We start from the raw sequence: 24,062 nt of genomic DNA, 5'->3' as shown, positions 1-24,062 counted from the left end.
GGAACGTGGGAGGAAACCGGAGTACCTGGAGACAACCCACGCACGCACAGGGAGATTTCCTGACTGTGTAGCCAACATGCTAACCACAAGGCCAACGTGCGGCCCGTTCCCATATTTGTGTGAAATTAAAACAAGACGTAGTCAACTTTAACAACAAAAAAAAAGCCCATTATAGTTCACATATCTTTATATCAGTGTTGTCTTCTCAATATTGTTTACATCACTTGACTTCCATCCATCCATTTTCTATACCGCTTCTCCTCTTTAGGGTCGCGGGGCCATGCTGGAGCCTATCCCAGCTGCCTTCGGGTGACAGGAGGGGTACTTATCACAGGCAATTCCATATTCCAGCGCTGAATTAATGTCATCAATTGGTGATGTTTGTTGCCATTCTATTGGTCCTGTCCTTGACCGTCTTCGCAAGGAGGATCGTTTCTTTCATTTTCGGAATAATTTTTTAATTTTTTTATTTGGAGACTAGATGCTGTGATATTTTTCTGAACGATTCTTTCACGTATTCTCCATCTGCGAACGGTTTCCCCGTCCTTGCGATCACGCTGGAGCCTTCATCCACTTCTTGAAAGTATGTCTGCTCAACTCAACCTTCCGTAGTGGTTTCGAAATGGCTCTCTTCCGCCCATCTGCAGTTGGGTACTTTTCAGAAAAAGCTGAGTGCTTGTTTTGAAAATGTCTTTCTACGTTACATTTTCTGTTGTTTGCTAATTCCTCACCACATATGAAGCACACGGGTGGGTAAGCCATCATCATTGGCTGTGAAGGCAAAGGAATACGTCCTTTCAGAATTAAACTCTCTATTTTCTTCCGATATTTGTTTTCTTAGGGACGTATTCATAGCTTTCCCGTGGGGGTAACAAACTCTCAAGATATCTTTTTTGTGTCTAACTGAACACACTGGCCCCCCCTCCGCCCCTTCCCTTGCTTATCCAATCAGCAGTCAGAACGCAGTGCAGATGCATTCACGGACTTGCAGTGCATATTTCACACTCTTTGAAAATGCACATTTCCTCCACTTTGGTGTTTAAAAAAAAAAAAAAAAAAAAAATCATCGAGCTTGGCGTGGGAGTTGCAACAATGAGGCTGAAGAGCCGCGGGGTGCCGACCCCTTGCATCGAGGACACAAGACACCAGAGTAATTCATTCATTTATTTTTAACTGTGAAGTATTTTGAGGTAGCGGTGTGATTTTACAGTAACGCCAAATGGTGATGTTATCTTGCACTTTTTAAACACTCAGTAATGAAACAATGAAACAAACAGTTAACGACAAAGTCTCCACATGCTATTCCAGTCAATGCATTACCTCCTTGAGCAAGGAGCTGTTCCAGACGTCACAGAGGTTAAACCAGCCGTACCCTCCACTTAATTACAGCAGAACAAGAGGAGACAGGGAGCATGTTGTGACTGAGCTTAATTAATGTAGCAGTAAAAAGTGGCCCTCCCTCTGCTTGTCCGTTCTGCTGTTCAGTATTAGTTCCACTTCAGTGCTCTCCAAGCCACGGACAAATCGGGACTCTAATGATAGGACAGACAAGCGCCCCCTCAGCCTGTCTCGGGTCACTGACCGCCCTCCCTCCCTCCCTCTCCCCCGGGATGTGAGGGGCGGGGAGTCAACCAGTTAGACAACCATGTTCACCCCATCAGCACCACAGTGCAGAAGACAACCTTGCATATTGACTTCATTAACACTGACAAGTTTATGTGTGTGTGTGTTTGTGTGTGTGACTGAATGACTAATGTCATGCAAAGCAAGACCATCTCTCAATTGATTACTATGGCGAACATCTGCACCCGCCTTGGAGACACACTGTGTATTGTTGGGATCAAACTAACAGCTAAACACAATTAAAGACGTCCTTTTTTGACAAGACAAGGTGACATTTTCATAACGTTCTTCAAAAAACACATTTTCAAAACAAGATTTTAAATTGAAAATAGACGTCATCAATAAGATGATTTATGCAGTGGAACCCACTTATGTTGACATAATCAAAAGCCATTGCTTGCACATGAACTTTGGTCTGAGACGTAAAGAGAGTGGCTGATAATAAAGGATTTTTAAGGCTATGGCAGTTTGTTGACATGGTTTGGGCATATCTTTATTTAGATCCCTCTGTTTTCATGTGATATGTCTTGACTGCAAGGGGCAAATCTTTCTTCCAGTGGCTAACAATCTAAAAATAAAATTAAATGGGTGCGTTTTGTTAGTTGCTGTGGTAGAATCCAGGTTAATACTGCCATGCTTCAGTCTAAAGTTTACTTTGAACTGACTAGGAAGTCACTGTGTGCACATTTGAATCCTTTGTAAGTAGACAGTACACTAATGCCTTGTTTATCATAGTTAATTGGTACCAGACCCGACCGTGATAAGTCAAATTTCGTAGGATTCCTTACTTATAAATGGAATATGTTTGTAGTTAGAACATTAAAAACCCGTTTACTACCTTCTAAATACTTTTTAAAACTTTATTAGAGCCCCTTAGACATGAAGTAACACCCCTATAGTCATCTATGCACTCGTATTACCCAATATAGTAGACATAATAACAGAAAATTAGCTGTAGATGTGTTTTGGTGCGAGGGGAGCCGAGTGGGGCGCAAACAGGAAGTGACATCGAGGGTGTAAATTTGAGTTTTAGCTTGGCGTGGGTTACAGCCGCGACAGTAGCCCGTGTTAGGGAATATTGTGCCTGTTGTGAGATAATTAATTAAACCTGCAATACAAACCTTTTGTTGTGGCAATCAAGCCTGGTGCTTGTGTGTCTCACCAAACATTACAGTGACATGATGACACCTAGTGATCAGTGTGGAGTACTACATATCATCACAACATTTGAATGCGTCTTCTGAATGCTTTATATTTGGATTTTAGTTCATTTATCCATTTTTATGCTTGAAAATGCTTAGTTTGGGCAAAAAAATATTTGCTTAAATATTACATATTTTTTGGACAAATGTATTTAACCACTAAACAGTATGATTGTTAATTAATATATTTTTGAAAAGCCGTGATAGAGTGAAGCCGTGAAATTCGAAGCGAGGGTTTACTGTAGTTATGTTGCTGTTGTACTTCCACGCTGCTTATTAAAAATGGATGTAGTCAACATTACTACCCATACTTGATGAGTTGATCGACTTAAGGTTCCACAGTAGCAGCATTTCATCATACAATATTTAACTCATCACAGAGTAGCTTTATTGTGATATCACTCTTATCTTGGAGAGCAAAAAGTTGTAAATACAACGCACTGTAGTTGGAAATAACATCCATTCACACCGCATGGTGACCTAGTGGTTAGCCCGTCAGTGTCATAGTCTGGAGATCCAGGTTTAAATCTCCGTTGGAAAATGTCTGTGTGGCGTTTGCATGATTTCCCTGCATGTGCGTGGGTTTTCTTGGTAAATGGTAAACGGTCTTTCACTTGTATAGCACTTTTCCACCTCCAAGGCACTCAGAGCACTTTGACACTGTTAGCACATTTACCTACTGATGACGCAGCATCAGGAGCAACTGGGGGTTCAGTATCTCGCCCAGTGATCACGGGAGGACGGAGAATCGAACCCGCAACCTTCAGGTTGGGAGACGACCACCGTGCCGTTTTCTTCTTGGCTTTCATCCCAAAAACAATCACGTTAGGCTCACGGGAGACTCGAAATGAGCGGTTCTCAACTGTTTTGGCTGCGGGACCCACCATCATCCCTCGATGACAAGCAGCCACCCAAATTGTGAACATTTTTCAACTAAAATATTATTAATTCAAAGAGACTGTTTGCAACAATTACGCAGCTGTCTCGGCAACATAGCAAGCGAATAGCACAGACAAGAACGCGAGGTGCGTTCACAGACACCGGGTCATCATTATTTTTTGGCCTAGGCCATGACCAGCGACCCACTGAAAAATGGTTCTGCAACCCACTTTCGGGTCACGACCAACCAGTTGAGAATCACTGATCCAAATTGCCCCATAGGTGTGAATTGACTGGTGACCAGTCCAGGGTGTACAAAGTTAGCTGGCATGGGCTCCAGCTGACCTGTAACGGCATAGAAATAGACTGCAATCTAGAATCTCAATAATAAACATACTGTGGAATGAATCGGTTTAGTACATGTTGTCAAAACTACCCTTTCAAGCCCATACTAACCTCAATAATTGACAAATAAATACAGACTGCTTCAAACTGTTTCCTAAGCAGATCCCAGTGAACAGAATGCAGCACTGAAAGCATCATTATCGCATCGGTTGATGCATGCAGAGCAGCGGCCCTGTTTTTACAGCGTAAAGTGAATGCGGGGGAATGAATTGATACTCTTGAGACAGCATCGCGTGGCAGATCATGTTCCAAATCAAGTCTAAACAAAAGGAATATCACATGGAATTAAGGTGTGAAAAGGTGTTGTCAGTGATCTTCGCCATCCTGACACTGACATAAAGGATATAAATATTGTATGCAAAGAGAACAAAAACCCTGTTTGAAGCCTTGAGAGGGGAGACAGTGGGGGAAGAGAAACAGGTAATTACTGGTGGAGATGCTCTTTGGCAGTTTATTGAATGGAAGTAGGAGGATCAACCAAGAACAGCCGCTCTGTCTGTCTCTACAGATCAGTGATGTGAAGTTAATATCCACCATAAAAACTTTGACCCAATGTGACGATGCCACATTTTACTGTTTGTACAGATTTAAAAAAACATAATAATGTGCTGCATCTTCTCTGTCTTGCTCAACAGCAGTCTGCAAGAAGACTAGCGTATTTTTTTTTTGGCTCACTTCAAAGATTTTTTTCTGTTTGTGTTATCAGGATATAAACAAGTGAATTACAACGATAGTGGTTAGGTTTGTCTATGTGTCCTGTGATTGACTGGCAACCAGTCCAGAGTGTACCCCTCCTCTCACCCAAAGTCAACTGGGATAGGCTCCAGCTCCCTGTGAACCTAATGCAGTATAGAAAATGAATGAATTACACTATTTATACTAATATTAGCGTTAGAATAGTTGTAATCATTATCTCTGAGGAGTGAAAGCAAGTTTTCGGTTCCATCCATCCATTGTTTTCTGCCTAGCCGAGGGGGGCTCGCAGGGGCAGCACCTGAAGCAGGAAAGTCCTGACTTCCTCCATGCGTCTCCCGAGGTGTTCCCAGGCCATTTGAGAGACATAGTCTCTCCAACGTGTCCTGGGTCTTCCCCAAGGCGACTACCGGTCGAATGTGCCCTGAACACCTACCCAGGGAGGCGTCTGGGGGGAATCCGGACAGATGCCCGAGCCACTTATCTGGCTTCATTGCGGAGGAGCAGTGGTTCTACTTCGAGTTTCACACGGATTTCTATGGGAGTGCCCAGACACCCTACAGAGGAAAGTCATTTCAGCTGCTCGTACCTGCGATCTTGTCCTTTCGCTCAATACTCAAAGCATGACCATAGGTGAGGGTAGGAATGTAGATCGGCTGGTAAATTCAGAGCTTTGCCTTTCAGCTCGGCTCCCTCTTAACCACAACGGACCAAAGCACAGTCTGCATCAATGCAGACGCCGCACCAATCTGCCTGTCTATCTCGCGCTCCATCCTTCCCTCACTTGTGACCCCGAGGTACTTAAACTCCTCCCGTTGGGGCAGGCTCTCATCCACAACCCGGAGATGGCACGCCACCCTTTCCGAGCTAGAACCATGGACTCGGAAGTGCTGAATGCTGAAAAAAATATGTAATAAAAATATATGAAGAAAAAAATGTAATCATCGAATTGAATCTATCTTCTATGCTGCTTATCCTCACTAGGGTCGTGAGTATGCTGGAGCCTAACCCAGCTGATTTAGGGCGAGAGGCGGGGTGCACCCTGGCCTGGTCGCCAGCCAATCGCAGGGCACATATAGACAAACAACCATTCACTCACATTCAAACCTATGGACACTTCAGAATGTATCGCCAATTAACCTAACATGCATGTTTTTGGAATGTGGGAGGAAACCGGAGTACCCGGCGAAAACCCACACAAACACAGGGAGAACTTGCTAACTCCACACAGAGATATTTAAATTTATAATAAATATAAATTGTATCATTAAAAAATAGAAAATAAACTATAAAGGACAAAAATAAGTGGGTGTGTGTGCCATTTTGTGCTCATTCAAAAACAGATGTCAGAGGTCTGCACAACACAGAGCTAGAAATTGTTCATACTTTGTCCAACTATCAACACCAGTTGAGGTCTAAAGATACATTTTTGTGTAAAATGAGGGTCCCCTTGTCCTTTTCATATGTAGTGATTAAACTGAAAAATGCTGCACTGAGTTGCCTTTTGTCTCCTGCAGGGCAGGTTATTATGTGCAGTGACACCAGCGCGGGGGTGGACCCTACCCCATCACTGGTGGGATAGGCGACTAAGAGAGGCGGTGCTGGCGACCCACCTTCGTCTTTGATGACAGGACACCGACCTCTTCAGCTTCATAAGGAAACAAGGCGGAGGGAGGGAGAACATGCCACAGAGCCTATATCGGCTCCCCACAGCCCTTGTTCCTTCTAAATAGGAAAAAAGCAGTAAGTTGTATTTAACAATATGCTCCCCCTCCCCTCCTTGATTAGAATTAGAATCACATCTGGCACCATGTTCTGTCCCTCATTACTGCTGAATCTCATTACAGCCTGCTCCCGTGGGAGGGAGCACGGCAGGTTTTTAAGCACACTTTTCACTTTCTTCCTGCCTCTTGCTCATCTCATGTGCCGTTTCTTCTATTCTGCGTTTACATTAACGGAAGTCCTCATCTGAGAGAATGACTGAGCACCACCGCCCTCCTCCTCCTCCCAGAGCTTGGAAATTGTTTTACGCTGCCAATTAAAGTAGGTACGCCGAGTTTTTTTTTTCTTCCTGAGAGTATGTTTTATTCAGAATGTATTATTTGTTTCGCTCAAAAAAGGAAGAAAGTATAAAATGACTAAAATAGGTCTAGCAGTAAGTAAGTTCCACTTACTTGCAATAAAAACTACACCAAACGTTTGGAAATTCAGGCAAATTATTTCAAAAAATGAGGCAGCTTATTTATGGTGCCCTCAAAAGCTTCCATATATAACCACATTTTCAACTTCATTCTTTTGGAAGGTTTGAAAATAAACATAAGAAATCTGTCAAGTTTGAGCGCAGAATGTTTCACCTCATTAAAATATGGAATCAAAACCTCAGCAGGCGTTTGCACCAGTGAGGAAATACAAGCATCATTTTATTTGCAGACATAAAAATGAACATAATAGCAGCAATTGGACCCTTGAATTCAGAAGGAAACGGTGGACGTTGCAGGGATTTCCTGTGTGCCCGCGCTGGTTTCGCTCTAGATCATTGGCGAGTCGCAGAGCAAGCATGGAGCCTGGAGTATCTTCTTTATCCACTGTGGATCTAAGGGAGAAGAACTCAAGGTTATGATAGAAACTATGAAGACCAACAATACATTAGTTCCTCACATGAATACGATGAAAGTTCGATAAGTGAATGTAACCTATCCACAAGCGTCAGGAGGAACAATCCAAATAGGCCCAGTTTCTCCAGTGCTTTATGTGAACTGCTAACAGTAACACTGACGAACAATGCTACTGTTAAGGTGGAACCGCATTACACGCAAAGAGCAGAACATAACACTTACACTCATTACAAATGACATATTTACAATCCAAAGGCAAAACTTGGGAGTTAATTCCATACTGAGCTTGTTCTGTGGAGCACGTCATAATTTATGAGCCAATATCATTATTGGTAGAAACAACGGTACCGATATGATCCGATATCTCATTTTCTTGCCAATATAGACATCCCTAGTCTGAAGATCCATGAAGCAGAGCTAATTTCTTCCGACCCCAGACAGATTTTAAACCAGGATGTCTATACAGAACTCCCATCAGGTCCATGTGCATATTTTCTTTTGAGTGTTGTAAAATAAGAATTCTTGATGATATTAACTTCAAACCCTGAGACATCTGGGACAAGACTTGCTCTGTGGAAATAGCACAGCAGGGGAAAAAGGGCCTCCTAAGAATGCCAACAATATGTAGCAAATATACCCTGGTGACTACAGTGTAACATCTTCTCATAGCTACTTCCAGCAGGATAATGCACCATATAATGTGCTGAGAGGAAGCTCACGTCATCTTAAGCTGTTTTTAATAACATGTCAATGTACTCAATTGGCCCCTAAAGGTCACCACAGAATACCTACTGTATGCGGTGGGCTGACATATTTCCATCATGGATGTGCAGCTAACAATTTGCAGTAACTGTGCGACGCTATCATGTAAATATGGACCAAAAACTATTAAATGTGTTGGATAATAAGACAGTAAATAAAATATAATTTTGAGACCTCAAATTTCCCCTCTAATTGTGACAGGTCGTAAAGCAAGTTATTACTCGAGCACCAGTGAAGCACAAAGGTTTCCTTTGACGGCTGCGGAAGTGACTGAGAAACAGAAAGTGGATGAAAACTGTGCATACCGTCAGGTGCTGGGAGTCCAGAGATGCTGTCCTGCAACAGGCAGCGTCTGAATGTCAGCGCCTGGCACGCCTGGTAAGACAGCACACACCTGGACAGGCCAAGAGAAAGGTCTTAAAGCTGGCTGACACGCGCACACACACACACACACACACACACACACACACATACATACACAATCCAGCAGCTAACACTGAGGTGCTGATTTGCGAGACAACAAGCATGATGCGTGTGTAAATGTCAAAAAAGGAAATGGCATGATAGCAGCTCTGTGAAGGTAAATAAATAGTCATTCACTCTGTGTACCTGAACCACATGTGACCATTTTCACACACAGCTTGTTTGTGATCAGTGAAGGGCAGCACATCCTGACATAAGCTGCAGTGTTCGCTGAACGTCTGCTTGTGCATCTTCTTCTTTATGTGACCAATCAGGACCTAAGAGGCCAGAGACAACAATGAACACACGTTTATGTGAGTACGTTTTATCCAAGTTGGAGCAAACGTGAATGTAAGAGCCAGACGTGGCCCGCCACAAATACATTTGGACCGCCCTAAATAGATTAGGCGCGACCGTTTTTCCCTCGTTTATAAACACATAATGCACCCTGTCTTCCAGAGAATAAGACCACAGAGCAGCAGCAATCAGTGTTGCCAACTTAGTGACTATTAGGGATCTCTTTGTAATAGACAATTAGATACACGGGTTACGATGTGATTCAAAAAGGATATATTTTAAAAACAGATACGAGTCGTTACGATTTAATTCGATATGATTCTATGTATAGATGTTTATCCTTACATTATAAAATAAAAAAGCCAATTCTAGAAAAGTGGCATTCTTACAGTATTTTCAAATGTGGAAAAGAACACATCATATTCCTGAGCATGCTGTAAGCCAGGGGTCCCCAACCACCAAGAAACTTTCAGGTGCAATGATTTAAAAAAAAAAAAAAAAACACAACAAAGTTTTAAATAACTACATGGAATTTTATGTAAGTGGATATTTTTTAGGAAGTATGGGCCATTATTTTATTTAAAAAGTAATATAAAGTTAGAAATCCCACAGTTTGGGATGGCGACCTGTCCCACTTTGTTCGACAGTCCTTGAACGCACCATTTAACTTTCTCCCACACTGCAGATGCACTACCGAACTGTATTTTCCCCGTTTTTTTTTTATCTCATATTTGGTCCCAAACGCTGATACCATGTGGAAATGCATAAAGGTAAGATTTGATGATGTTATTGAGTGCTAATGTACATATTTGTTCGTTGCAAGTTAATTCATGCTAGCACACATCAAACAGCGACGTATAATCTTCTCTCTGAAAAACAAACTCCAGGCTCATACTGTTGGATGGTGGCTCTGTATTCATTTAGTGCTTTTAATTTGATGTTGTTCCTATTGTAGTTTTACTACATACATAATAAATAAGATAAATTAGATTGCTATAATGTAGTTGCTGCTACTATTTGCTAGTGCACCGAAAGTGAAAACTGGTTTCTAGTCTTGCAATACCCGGTCCATGTCTCAATCAATCGATTGAGACATTTATGGCTGATTATTATCGATCCAGAAGGCTGCTACCGGTGCAGCCGCATCTCTTGCTTGTCAAACCGGACATCCGGTAGCATCGGTTTATCGTTCACAACGCTACTAACTTTATTTCAAGGTGGCGGTCATTATTTACTTGCACGAGGAGTGATCACATTAATGAAATGGCACGTCTTTACTGAGCGAGCGTGGCCTGGGTTATGAGTATTACTATTTAATTCTATTATTAAATGTGGATGTGATCTTTTAGAACTTGCGCACGTGCATGTGTGCATGTATGACTAATCACACGGTCATCTGGCTTACTTCCAACCCGCACACAAAGGGTGAAACTTTGACAAAACATGCACCCCTGCTGTGTTGCCTGTGCCAGCACTTTAACAAATACATCATGTGGTGGCGCTGTTATTAAACCAAAAAGTTTGACCCCAAAAGTCTCGTTGACTTGAAATGTCAAGAATCACCACACAGACTGGTTGAAAAACAAAATGCATTTTGACCACAACCCATAGGGGGCGCCACAAATGTCATTTGCAGTCATGAAAAAGTTCGATCCCCAAGGGGTGGCTTCTTAATACGCAGCGCTTCTTAATAAGATGAGGTGTATGATTATAAAAGATGAGGGTGTTACCTTGGCGTCCTTGTCACTGGTATCTTTTGAGAGATGCTCAGCCATGCCCAGAGTGGGAATGCATGTGTTCTCTGTGATCCGCGTGTTGAGGTACACCACACCGAGCACCTTCTTCATGTTCTCTCGAACCAGGTGGGCCTCCACTGAATTGATACACGCCTTCACCTGCTCCATCTTCTCTTCTGGAGTTTCCTGCTTCATCCCATTAAAGGCACCAGCCTCACTGTACTCTTTTTCCAAATCTTCCGCCTCTTCTCCATCCTCTTCCTCTTTGAGGAGCGTCTTGCTGGCCTCGTGAGAAGGTTTCCAGTAGTGATCTGTCGGTGGTGTCTGAAGTGACTGGTACAGTATCCGAAACAAAAACAGCTTAAAGCGCCACAAGTAGGCAGAGTCCACTTCCTGGATCTTCTGATCTAGCTCTTGCTGCAACGCCTCTGGAATGCTTTTGTTTTTTAAGATGTTCCACCTTACAAGATCCAATAGGTCGGCTTGCTTGTACAGGTTCTGCATGCAGGATTTTAGGAGAAGTCCTGCTGCAGTTTCTGGAGATTTCAAGGCAATAAAGTGCACTTGGTAAGTCCGGTGAATTGGGTGAAACATGTCGACCAGACCTTGTGTGCTGGCCAGCGCAATATATGCTCCGTTGCAGCTCAGCGCAATCGCATGCAGCCGCCTCTCGGCTAAAAATTCCGGGCCCAGCATGTTCTCTTGATTAAAAATCAAAGTTTTTTCTGTGAATTTTGGTGTCAGCTTTTTTATCCACCCATCCATGGAGCATGTGTACACAACCCCACGCTTGGTGACTGCAAGCGAGACAACTGGAAGTGAGTGGAGGCCCACCACGTGTGAGTTGTACACGTTCAGTCCAGTTGGGGAAATCATGAGCAAACACCAGTAGATGTAGCATCCGCGAGATGCCACAATGAGGCTGCAGCTCACCTTCTGAATCGGGTGGACCAGTGACACACACATAATGTTTTCAACAGCAATCTGGTCACATTCCTTCCAGAGGATGACAGGGTGGCGCAGCGTGAAGTAGCCCTTGACCCCCACCATGCTGACTGGCATGATTTGAAGGGTGCCCAGCTCGCTGCCGACGATCAATCCGCTCATGCGTCTACCCGCGTTTTCATACTCCCACCATGCCAAATCACTGGGCCTGCTCACCTCGGACTCGATGACATCATAAAAGACAACATCTGCTCCGTTCTCAAATGGCAAAACAAACTTCCACAAAACAAGGTCGCCGTTTTCCATCAAGACGGCAAGGAGGACCATCTCCACGTCAACGCACATGTTGTCGGCCTGCACCTGTTTCACAGTGTAAATGCTCGACCACTTCATCCTCAAGGGAGTCTGCATCTGGAAACGTCGCTGCAGCTCCTCAAAATCCCGGAGGTTTTTCTGAGGTGGCTTGTCGTCTTTTTTGGCGTAGCCTCGCTCCTGCAGCATGTCACCATATTTCTTGGTGAGATCCACTAGCAAGTTCCACGTGAGACGCTTGTGGCTATGATGGATGGTTAGTCTATTGTCGAGAGTTAGGCACGCGAGCAAACAGCGTCCACTAGAATCACAACCGAATGGAGACCAACTAGCATTTTTAACTCCTTTGGATGCTAGTCCCAAGGGATCTATCACTCTGTCCAGCAGAAAAGCCTGCCTTAAAGTGGGGTCCGGGTGTGAGGAAATGCGCTCGATTGCTTTAGCCTGCTCTTGTGCTGGTCCCACCTGCAAATTTAACAAGAAAAAATATATATAATAAGGAAATTCAAGCTACAATTGCTTCACCATATTGCAGACGCGGCTATTAGCTTCCAGACCCAATTGTGACAACAAATAAGATTCCTTATTTATTCATCGAATATTTTCGCATTCAAACTCCTGTCAATCAGAGTCAGTAGTTTTCAAACGAGCCCTAAAAACACTTACTATGACTTTTTCAGGCGTTTTAGCCTAAGGGGTTACACAATATCAACCCTCGTTCCCGCGGACTGAAAGTGGTCAGAGTTTGAGCATAATTACCTGTAATTCGTGACTATCACTGGGCACGGGAATGGACGACCTGTGCAGTATCAGCTCTTGTTTGCTGCTTTGGACGTCACACACTAGTTCCATCATTGCCAAGGAGGTGGACGTACAGACTGCGAGCCGGTGGTCCTGCGACCAAACAAGCGGTTGTGTCCCTATCACCGGGGACAAGAGCGAGACGACCGGATCCCGTTTCACAGGCAAGTCGTCCGTACCTACGGCGACATCATCGCCAGATTCTAATTCCATTTTAACGGCTTCACTTCTGGTTTCAACAGCAACCTCCACATTTCACGACTCGAGCGCCGCCATGTTTGTTGTTTGGTGGAAGTGACGTTGATGATCACGTGTTCGAAGCGGAAATATCCTCCTTTCTTTGATACGCTCTGAAAATGTATATCGTGTCAGCCGCGCTTTGACGAAAGTGTTTTATCTAATATTGAACTTTTGTAGTATACATCTGTTTTTATTTGTATTATGTATACATTTGGCCTTTTATTTTTTCACTTAAACCTGCAAAGCAGAAAACATATGGGCCATTCTACCTAATCTGTGCCATTTCCATCCCCAGAAAATAAAATGTATGAATGCACAATAAAATTAACTGCAATATATATATATATATATATATATATATATATATAAAATTAAGCTTACTTAAAAGATACAAGTTTAAAAAACTATTTAAACTACCTTGAACACTGAAAATAGCATTTGTTGGCATTAAGAACCATACTGGAGCTGGCATTGAATGAGGAGGTTTTGATATTATATGGCGCCTTGAAGAATGTAAATCCTGGTCCACAATTCGATATAGAGTCAAAGGAAATTTGGATGTTATATTGCACCTTGAAGGAGATGAAAGAGCAACGGCAGTAAACTGAAGCACAAATAAGGCGAGATCTAAGAGACCTGCAAACACTGCCTGGAAATGTGCAATCACAGAATAACAAACTCAAGAAGAGCTTCTCAGAGATCCATGATAAACCTCAAGGAGGAAAATAGAGCACTGGGCAATGATACCAAGGCACTACGGGATGATATCACTATAAGCACTATAAGATGATAATGCTGCCTTTCTGGCTGCTCTTGAGGTTAAAAACCCAATGGAGGAAAACGGAGTACTACATAATGATATCAAGGTACTAGAGGATGATATCAAGGTACCACTGGATGACTGCCTTGTGTGCCACTCTTGAGGAAGAGAAAGAAGCAAAGTAAAAAAGAAAAAGTCATTGAGCATATGAAAAATACAATTTATGAGATGGATGAGAAGCACAAATGAGCAATGTGATCCTCATGGGGCTCCAAATGATACCCAGGTGAAATGACAGGCCAGTCCAGGACAGAGGAGAGCCAGGTTGTGTGATTGTAGAACCAATTTTCTACAATCAGAGGTGGATGCAGATATCAACACCATCCATACATGCATTCCACTGTGTGGCAGAAACAATGCCACACCCGTCATCACCGTTAAGTTCACCAAGATGGAATTAAAAACCGCACTGCTGAAACGGGGAAAGAAGCTGAAAGGTACCAACAACTACATGAATGAGCATCTGACAAAACACAATGCTTGACGTCGCCAAGAAAGCACGCGACTTGAGGAAGGCAGGGAAAGAGTCAAGGTACTTGGCGCGCCAACGGCAAAATATACATCAACCTAAATGGGGGACCAGAAGAGGCAAGAGTGCTTGTTGTCCAAGATATTAAGGCTCAGGATAAATATTAAAGATCACAGGAAGGACAGGACAGGAAGACCTGGAATTGGAAGGAAACCTTTAGCTGTCCAGACCACAAACGACTGAAGAATGGTATAGATCCGGACAACAACAAAGGATGTTGAATACAGGAAGTCAACAAATGTATTAGCAATTGATGTGAAACAGAAAGGGGGTAGGATTAAAAGAGCTCTGCTTCTTCCTACTCCTTTTCGGACATGTGGAACTGTGAATTGTAACAAGAAGTATTCCAACGTAACCTGTATGCGTGTTCAAAATAAATTAAATCAGAACCATAACTGTAATATCCATAGTGTATTTGCTAATTCTCACCTCTTACTTTCAGTCCTGTTACTTAAATGTGTCATCTTGGCTTAGCACACTTATCCAAAAATTAAATAAAGTGGCCCTAGATGGTAAATGTGTCATCAGATTTAGAGTTGAAAAAAGACCAAGTTTAAAATGTAAGTTTATTTTGAGAAGCAAATGGCACCAATTTTGTGGAATGGCCCGTATGTGAAATGCAAATAAAAATATTATAGACTATTGTAATTCATAAGACATTTACTTTGATATTTGTTGATTGAGTTCTTCATTGGCCTCCAAAATTGTTCCATAACCACAATGAGATTGTTGAAAATAGAAAAAAAGTCATGCCCAATATCAGCTCAGATCCTCAACTCAAAGTGAGATTATAAAAAAACGCAGACAGATTGTGAAAACATGTTAATCAAACTGAAAACATATTGTAAATTCAGTCATACATTACCAGAGGGTGCTTCACACTCTGAAGCCTAAACCTAAATACCACACATATGTTTATATTTGTTTGTTTTATCTATTTGCATTTATTCTCCAAAGCTGGGGTGTCACGGCTGCCAGAAAAAACATCACTCCTTCCTTTTATATTTAGCTTTTAATTTGCAGTGGGCTTTCCAAAATAGACTTTACTTGTAAGAGAGTAGCCAATAGCATCGTTTCAAAATACCTGCCCTTTTCCGAGCAGTTTCCACCCGCACCTTCCCTGATGGTTTGGTGAGGATGAAGGTTGTGATTCTATGTCACAGCTGTCATACCTGATTCAGATACTTAAAATACACATTTAGTTTAACTAGATTATCGTGTGTACATCTTGCAACCGTGTAGGATGACGTCTTCATCTGTCTCCGCTAGGAAAAAGAGGGGGAGAGTAGGCACTTTAATGTGAAAATGTAAAACAGATGTAGCGTTTTTGTGCACAAGGTGATTGTTGCAGTTTTTTGACCCAACAGCTGTCAGAGCTGGCACTGATCAAATGTGGAAAACACTGTGCCTGATCTCTGAGATGTTGTCCTTTGAACTCATCATTTCACTGGAATGCCAATCACGTTCCTCCACAATTACCAACCCTCGCTCACATCGCTTATGACGATTACCAGCCTGCTGGTGTGCAATACCAGCAAATATTTAGTGTACTCTTTGTGTGTGTATATTCAAAATGCTATTTTCTATTTTTGTGTAGGTGTATTAAGTGGTGTATTTAATCATGCTTTTGTCGGTTTGATACAGCATCTGGGTGAGCAAATTAAATGAACATGCAAGCGTTTACATTGGAAATACACAGGTATGAAATGCATTATATTTACTTATAATGATCCAATCCAATACAACTTTATTAATAAAGAATATTATGAATAAAATCAATATTATAAATATTATAAAACAACAGAGTTCACCACGGTTAACCGTTAAAACCCCAAAATACCCCCCCACCAATACTGTAAATGAATAGAATGAATACATAAGTGTGAAATTCATTAAAACATAATAAAACAGGTAAAGCATGTAAAACAAAAAAAAAGAAAGAAAGAAAGAAAATACACCTTTTTAATTTTCAAGTTTTGCATATTTGGACGTAATGACAAAAAAATGAGGTAAATGTAATCTCATGAAGAACACATAATATACAAAAGCGTGCAAAAGTCTTAGGCCACCACTTTGTGGTTTTTGGCAAAAACGGTTCAAAAATAGCGTCGGAAATTGTGGCGCCGGAGGCGGATTCGGTGTTAAAGGGTTTTATTAAAATCGTTCGGAAAAGTTGAATTAAAAAGCGAGTCAAAAGCGAGTTTTCCCATGCTTAATCTAGAGCATTTTAATCCACTACAGTACGCATATAGACTAATTCTTCTTTCTCTGACAACTATAATGCAGTACAGTGGATCCCCTCACATTTGCGATTTGGGCTTTCACTGATCGTAAATTTGCAGATTTTTGGTCATTTTTAAAATCAAAAATATTTCCCCAGAAAACACATCTCATTCCCCCTTAGTCAGTAATAATTTATAATAATTTATAATTTATAATTTATGTGATCAATCAGGTACAATATATACGCATGTACCACTGTTTTGACATGTGTATGTCTTTATGCTTCACTGGTAATGCTTTTTCATCAAGCATTGAGATTTCGCACTTTGTTTGGTGGTCTTTGAGCGCATCATAGTTTGTGTGCTGTGAGACGCAAAAGTGTGTTTGGCTACGGAAGTACTAGATAGTTAGGCTTTGCCTGGCGACCAGGTTGAGTCCGATTCCATTTGTTCATTGATCAGCTTATTTTATAATTCTTTAGTGATGAGGACATTTTATACTTTAAATGTGTTTAATACGTGTGTGAGGCATATATAGGGCTTAAACCTGGATTGTGTCAGGAGTGAAGAATGGCAAGTGAAGAGAGAAGGGGTTGGCTATGGAGATGAATCTAATTTGATAATTGCAACAGTCACTTGGATTGCAAATGTTGATCCAAGCTAGCAGGGGGGGTAGTAGTGGGGGAGTGAGCCGCGTGTTCAAAACAGACATTTTTATGGCCATATCAATTACATTTGCAGTTTTTCGCCATTTGCAGGTGGTCTGGGTGCATAACCCCCGTGAAAACCAGGGATCGACTGTAAATGATATCGATAGGTATATATGTTTTTCTAATAAGGTATATTGAATATTAAAATGTGTTTCTTTTTATGTGGTTGGCAGAGGCCCATTGCTGCAGAACAATATAGCTTTGGACAGTGTGTCAAGGACTTGCACATTCTTGTTTTAATTAAATGAGATTAGATGAAACTTTAATGATCTCCACTGGGAAATTTTGCAACGTACGTGACATATCCCTTCAAAGAGGCGGGGCCTATACTGAAACGACACTGACAGTGACATATCCATCACTTTGTGAAGGAAAAGAAATCAGTCACTTCATCTGTCTGCGGTCAGTCAGCACCCAGGCAGATCATTCATTGTCATATTTCAGTGATAATTAATACAAATTGGGACACTGTTCAAGCATGCGGCATGCATTATTTGATGAGTTAGAGTACGCTCCTGGACAGGTCGAAGGTCAAACGGCTGCGGCGGCATGCCGGGCTGAAGAGACGCAGGCGGATATTTGTCACAGCACTCGACATGAACGCTTCTCTCGCTGATGCTGCCTGACTCTCAGCGAGACGACAGCGTTATTTGTCACAAAACAAATGGTTACAAATCTGTAAGACAAATATAGAATAGCACGCCCACTATGTTTTAATCTCCCATTTTTCTGTCTTTTGTTTCAATAATCGAAATGAATAAATGAAAGGGGGGACCCACGGTATGTTTCATTCTTAATGAAGCGTGTAGTGAATGAATATTTCACACACCTGCTGTGTGTGTCTTTGGTGGGTTTTGACTGGGGACCAAATCCCAGCTTGCCATGTATGAATGTAGGATTAAACATTCATCAAATGCTGTCACAAAAACTTTATCCTCGCCTTTCCAGCCACACAAAGAGGCCAATGCACACACAGGCCAAAGAAGAGGAGCTATGAAGTAACAGCTTTACAGGTTTTGGTCTGCTTATGGTGACAGACTTGCTATACTCGAGTCATGTCTGAAGAATAATGTGGATTTATGGATATAGATGAGGTCAGCTCAGGTCAATCCCATTGCATATCCAACTGCAGCTTGTTATTACCCGGAGGCTCTTCATCAGCCTCAGTGGAGCACCTTGGCTGCTGTTGGCTGCTTCCAAGTGTCAGTGGATGCTGCTTACATGTATCTTGTGAGGAAGCCTGCAGGGACGTTTTGATGCATGCTTCATCATACATGTTTTAATCATTCAGTCTCTCAGACACCTCCCGGGAGGCCGCTGCTGCAGCACATTACCCACAACACGGAATTAGTGATATAATCATGATGATGATAATGAAATGTATTTAGAGCATGGTTCATTCTGTTCAGGGAGGCATTAAGAGGGCTGCAGCCCCCTTGGATGAGGTTTGGTGTGCAGGCTTGCACATGCCGTCCACCAAAGCCTCCACCCCCGGGAGACTACGCCCAGCGGGTCGCCACGTCAGAGATTAGCGCCGCTAGCAGTCGACTCGGTGCTCCTTCCGCGCTGTCAGCTGCGAAAGCCTCACCTGACAGGTGCTGCTCTCAATCAGCGCCCCTCTGCCCTCCCATACTGTCCTTGGGGTGGTGGGTGGTGGATGAGCCCTCCCCCACTCCCCTTTTACACGTTGTGACAGCCTCTAACGGGCCATACGCTGAGATGAAGAGAGCTTCATGCACCAGTAAAGCAAATCCCCCTCTCTACAAGACACCAATTGATATCACATCAGTGATATCAGTAGGAAACACAGTGCTGGCCTTTTGTTTAGCTCCCCTCTGAGATGTTCAGTCACCTGTTAAAGGTCATGGTGATGGCAAGTCAAGTAAAAAGCTTCCGTGATGGAAATACAGGTAAAGTACCAGTAAGAAAAATACATATACAGCTGTCCCTCCGCACTTTGCGGTTTGAATTCTGCGGCTTCACTCTATTACAGTTTTTCCAAAATATATTAATTAATTTTTAAAAAATGTGTATTTAAACACATTTTACAAATTGTTTGCCTAAATTGAGCATTTCCAACCATAAAAATGGCTAAATGAACTAAAATACAAAAAAACACATTAGTCACTAGGTATCAGTAATGTTGCTATAGTGATAGGTGAGACACACAAGCACCAGACTTAATCACAGAAACAACAGGTTTTTATTGCAGGTTTGAATGATCTCATAACATACTTAATAATCGGGCTACCGTTACGGCCATAACCCACGGCAAAAACTCAACTCTGAACCCCTGATGTCACTTCCTGTCCACCGCTGACTCCCCTAGGAACACATTTATAGCAACACACACGAGCACTAGTCTTATTTAGATCTTAAATGGCTTATTTAGTCTTATAAAATTTACTATATTTGGTAATACGAGTGTAAAAATGACTATAGGGGTGTTAGTTAATGTCTAGAGAGCTCTAGCAATGTTAAAAACCGTGTTTGGAGGGTCGCAAACAAGTTTTGTATGCTTTCTATGCTCTAACTACGAAAATATTCTATCGTATTCTGTAGAAATAGTTGTGATGAAGTTGTTTGTAGGTAGTCTTTTGACTCGTGATTTAAGGTTAGTTTTAATCATAAACCACAGCCTGGCTGACTGAGGTGGCCTTAGAGAGCGTTGTTTTTGTTTCCTTGAAAGATCCTCCACTTTGATGGATTGCACCTCACTGTACTGAGCGGCAGGTTGTTGCCAAACTTAGGTAGCTAGCGGCTGTTGTGTCTTCTGACCCAGTGTGGGCAGCTGGCAGTGGGCAGGGCATGCCCTGTGGCAGTGCCAGGGGAAGGCCAGGAGGGCTGGGGCCCAGGCCTGCTCCCCACCTCTGCTCAGGCCCTGCTAATGGAATGGGGCTGGGTTGTCCATATGGCACTTGTGAGAAGAAGTGGAGACGCTGGAGGTTGGCAGTGCAGAGTCACCAGGCAGTCTCCCGTTAGATATTGAACAGGACAGGAGCAGACCTTTAAAATTGCCTCATGCCTGTCCCAAGTCATATATACAGTAGATAATGATGTAGATGTTTGCTGATAAGGCTGGATGCACACCTATACCACCAACCTGCCAGTGGTTTGCTATTTGAACAAAAAATGTGTGCATTTTGATACTTCTTCTCTAATTCTACTTTTATACGACTCTCTTTTAATTTGATAACGTGTTCTTTTAAACAAACTAAATAACCATATCTTATTCATTTCTGTTTGTAAAGTGTGTCTCTATAGACGAAACTCAAAGGCAAAAATGCACATGTTCAAGGAAGCACATTTTCAACCACATTTAATTGAATTGGAATATTGAGAACTAACCTCTTCATTATGCTCAGGGCATTGAATCGATCGTAACTGGACTGTTCTGGTTGTCTTGGGAGACGTTTCACCACGTTTGAGCCACGCAGGCTTCATCATGCTCAAATACTAGATAGGACAGCGCTAGTCTAGTAGATAGGACAGTAGAGCGGTCCTATCTAGTTTCTACAGACTAGATAATTAGATATGTAGATATCTAGACTAGTTGAGGCCTACTCATTCTTGTCGTCTAAGACAGCCTGAACAGTCCAGTTGTGATGCAATGTCCTGAGAATACAATGACCTGGATTCATGACAATATTCACAGGCTCTTAATATTTTTCTATAATAATATATGATATTATCTATATTTATAATATACAATTAATTAGAAATTATACAAAATAAAATAATAACACTAATAATTACAAAATAAAAATGCCTTGATAATCTGTGGTTGGACTTCCTGAGTAATTCCATGTCAGTCTTAATTTTTCATTTTCCAGGATATTTTGGAGAATTGCATGAATCTCTGATCCAGTGCACAAAGGGAAAGGCAGAAGGAGGAGGAAAAACCTTTCAAAGGCTACATGAGCTGCCTAGTCTGTGTCTAGGCAAAGATGTTGGGTGGTGTTCTCTAAATTCTCTAGAAGCGGACCGACTTGACCTAACTGCTTTCTAATCTCTTTAGGATCAGGCAAAGAGAAACACAAGGGAAGGAAAATTCATAGAAGGCATGTGCAGAACAGTAATAAAGCAAAATATTCACACATACTGTGAGAAAATACCGAGCCTCTGCAATACCTCCTTGTCAACTGCACCACACAGGCTGATGCAAGTGCCATTGAAATTCTTCCCTGTTAGTACTCTATTAAAAAGTGAGACAGACTTTTAAAGAGGTCACTCTAACTCGCCCTAAAATCCTTACTCCTCTGTCCTCCTCCTTTCACCATCCTCTCTGGATCGGGAACAAAAGCCACCAATGGTGCCGCCGCCTCCCCTCCCCATCTCCCGCAATTCTGTTTTTATTGGTGACATCTGCCGCAAAACAAACTCGCTTAGCAAGAGAAATTACGTGTCAGTGGAAGGTCCTCTAGCCCGCACTGCTAATATGTCACACGCCGCTCGTTGTTTACCGTTTCCTCCCACTTGCCGACTGGCCGGCTGCATGCGCTGTGCAGTAATGGCGACAGATGCTGACCCATAGAAGTGTGAATCTTGCCGATTTCTCCCCGCTGACAACCTGTAAATTACAGCTATCGGGAGTAATTAGACCTGATAAAACCCTTCTGAGCCTCACTCTCTCCCCTTGACACCCTCACAAATAATCACACAGCTATGGACCATCAATGCTCAGATTTTGTGCAATTTTGAGGCTGAAACCAAAGCCAGCATCACTCATTTTGTTGGTGCATTTTAAAACCACTACTAAGGCTAAATAATCCTAGTGGTAGATTCCTCTCTTGTTGTTTAGTGACATTATCATTACAACCCAATCCTGTAGGTGGCAGTCATGCACATTACAAAGTGGTTGACCACTATGAAGCAGGTAAGGGTTGAACAAAATAACACGTTTTGTGTTGTATTGCCTTGTTATGTTGTTCTATATTGATGCATGTGGCTCTTTGTTCCATGTTCTGCCAACACTGCTAAATGAGCAATACAGTTGGATGCTCTGCTGCTTGCCACTTTGTTCTGTTTCAATGAAGATCTTAGAGTTACAACACCAATACAACATCTTTTTTAAATTAAGCAGCTGAGAACCTTGGATAATGAATGTTATGAACTTGTGATGGACAGTCATGCAGGTTAACACTGGGTTTGGCCATTGAACTTAGAATTATGCTGATTTCATTGATAACATTGTGAAAACATTTAGTTTATCTAAGCTGAGAAAAACACACGTGAGAGACGGTGGGATACCTGTTTTTTATTTATACAGTTGCATCTAATCTAATCTAATGATCGACCATAGAGGACTTTTTTCTTGTGTATTAATTAGACTTTACATAATCAAGATTTGCGGGCCAATCACAATCCCCGATTAGTCCGTAAATTTAAATAAACTGACATCCGACCATGTGAGGGAGCAATATGTCTTTTGAAACAACTGTTTTATTTACTGCATATTATGTGGTGTTTAGTATCAACAAACGCATTGTTAACCACTTTTGAACAATTTATTTTTAGCAGTGTGACAGTTATGGGTCAGTCCTGTCATTCATGTTGGCGTTTTTATATTCCAATGTCACTGAAGGCACCTTTGGCATGTGTTGGTGGGACAGTAACATGTGATTGGTGGAAAACAAGGAAGGGTGTGCTACTGTATGTTTAGTGCACATGTGGAGGACTTAGCTTCAAAATTACACTGTCGAACTTGCGTGTTTTGGCGTAGATCACGATGGTGACTTGTTATGGTTTGTGATAGGCCTTCTGAAAAGCAAGAGCATGTTGGTGTCTCTAGGCTAAAGTATGAACACATGGAATGGCAACTTTTTCCGTCTGCACCTTTGTATGGCTCCAGGATTGCTTTCTGACTAAAGACAGAAAGAAGTTCCAGAGCATCGAAATGTTTCTGCTTCATGCAAAACATTGGAAGCTTCATCCAATGGCTTGTTCATAACACCAAAGTAAGTTGGACAATACATCGGCCTTCGACCGATACAATTAGCGGCGATCAGATGGGTGTAAAATCAAATATGGATGATTACCTAGTGGCTGTATTTCGGGCTGAAACAGTAAATGGTTAACCGTGATGAAAGTTCAGGTGCTTAACAATAGTGTTTCCAATTTTATTTTTACTGTATTTTCCACCACAGAGTCAAAAAACTGCACAAAAAACTCATAAGCACTTAAAGTCCTTGTCATCATCCATAGTAACACAAAGACTCAAACAGGCATTTCAAAGACTGACATTTATTTATTGTTTCTAGAAAAGAAAAATAATTATTTTCAGCAAATTACCTTTTCAGCAAATAGGCCTACTTAGAACAGTAATCATTTTCGTCACAATAATCCTGATCTTGTTTAACTGTAATCCTATTTTTGCCAAAATTTTAATTAATTAATTTAATTTAATTAATTTTACACAATCTAATTTCTTGGTTTATTCCTTGGCCCACGCCATACCCCACCACAAAGTTTTGTAGAAGTGATTTGAGTTGATAGTTTTGATTTATTGGTGTTCTGCCCTCTCCTTTTGGATCAGAGCCTGAGCACTTCCCCCAACTCTGTGATGACTTTGAAGAGTGTAAGATCAATGTTTAAAGTTGCAGAGGTTATTAGACATGACCAGTCGTCCAACCTCACTGAGATTTAGTGCAGACCACAGGGTCCCAGGCACAACCAGACAAGTCAGCATCGGGTCACCTTTTTTTTGCCCTGGCATTCGTGTTCGTCTCAAACCACCACAGAGCCAGTCACTGCCAAGCATGCTCTTAAAGGCAGGGCCTGCGCCCCTTTAAGTATCTGATTCTATACCA

At 41.9% G+C, this 24,062-nt stretch overlaps 1 protein-coding gene and 1 long non-coding RNA gene across 2 annotated transcripts in view; one reads left to right on the top strand and one right to left on the bottom strand.

The window, feature by feature from the left end:
- Nucleotides 1-6,535, top strand: part of LOC129169997 (uncharacterized) — a 56,114-nt gene extending 49,579 nt beyond the window's left edge. The window contains exon 3 of the long non-coding RNA XR_008566515.1: nt 6,320-6,535. This is a non-coding gene — a long non-coding RNA (uncharacterized LOC129169997). The remainder of the gene's footprint in view (nt 1-6,319) is intronic.
- gtf3c4 (general transcription factor IIIC, polypeptide 4) lies at nt 6,396-13,021 on the bottom strand. Its single transcript, XM_054757100.1, has 5 exons — nt 12,691-13,021; nt 10,669-12,396; nt 8,789-8,919; nt 8,485-8,573; nt 6,396-7,395 (listed from the first exon to the last, which is right to left on the bottom strand). Exons 1-5 carry the CDS (start codon nt 12,943-12,945, stop codon nt 7,331-7,333), a joined length of 2,268 nt encoding a protein of 755 aa, XP_054613075.1. The 5' UTR covers nt 12,946-13,021; the 3' UTR covers nt 6,396-7,330.
- Between the last annotated feature and the right edge of the window lie 11,041 nt (nt 13,022-24,062).

This window comes from Dunckerocampus dactyliophorus, chromosome 17 (genome assembly GCF_027744805.1).
Source record: "Dunckerocampus dactyliophorus isolate RoL2022-P2 chromosome 17, RoL_Ddac_1.1, whole genome shotgun sequence".
In the NCBI taxonomy this organism is placed as follows: domain Eukaryota; kingdom Metazoa; phylum Chordata; class Actinopteri; order Syngnathiformes; family Syngnathidae; genus Dunckerocampus; species Dunckerocampus dactyliophorus.
This window is presented reverse-complemented; position numbering and strand designations above follow the sequence as displayed.

Bases quoted from the DNA above. Each gene is read 5' to 3' on its own strand.
- gtf3c4 (XM_054757100.1), bottom strand. From the start codon at position 12,945: ATGGAATTAGAATCTGGCGATGATGTCGCCGTAGGTACGGACGACTTG. The intron at 8,574-8,788 runs GTACACAGAGTG...TGGCCTGTCCAG, and splicing joins AATGGTCACATGTGGTTCAG to GTGTGTGCTGTCTTACCAGG. The intron at 7,396-8,484 runs GTATGCACAGTT...CTTCTCCCTTAG, and splicing joins TGGACTCCCAGCACCTGACG to ATCCACAGTGGATAAAGAAG.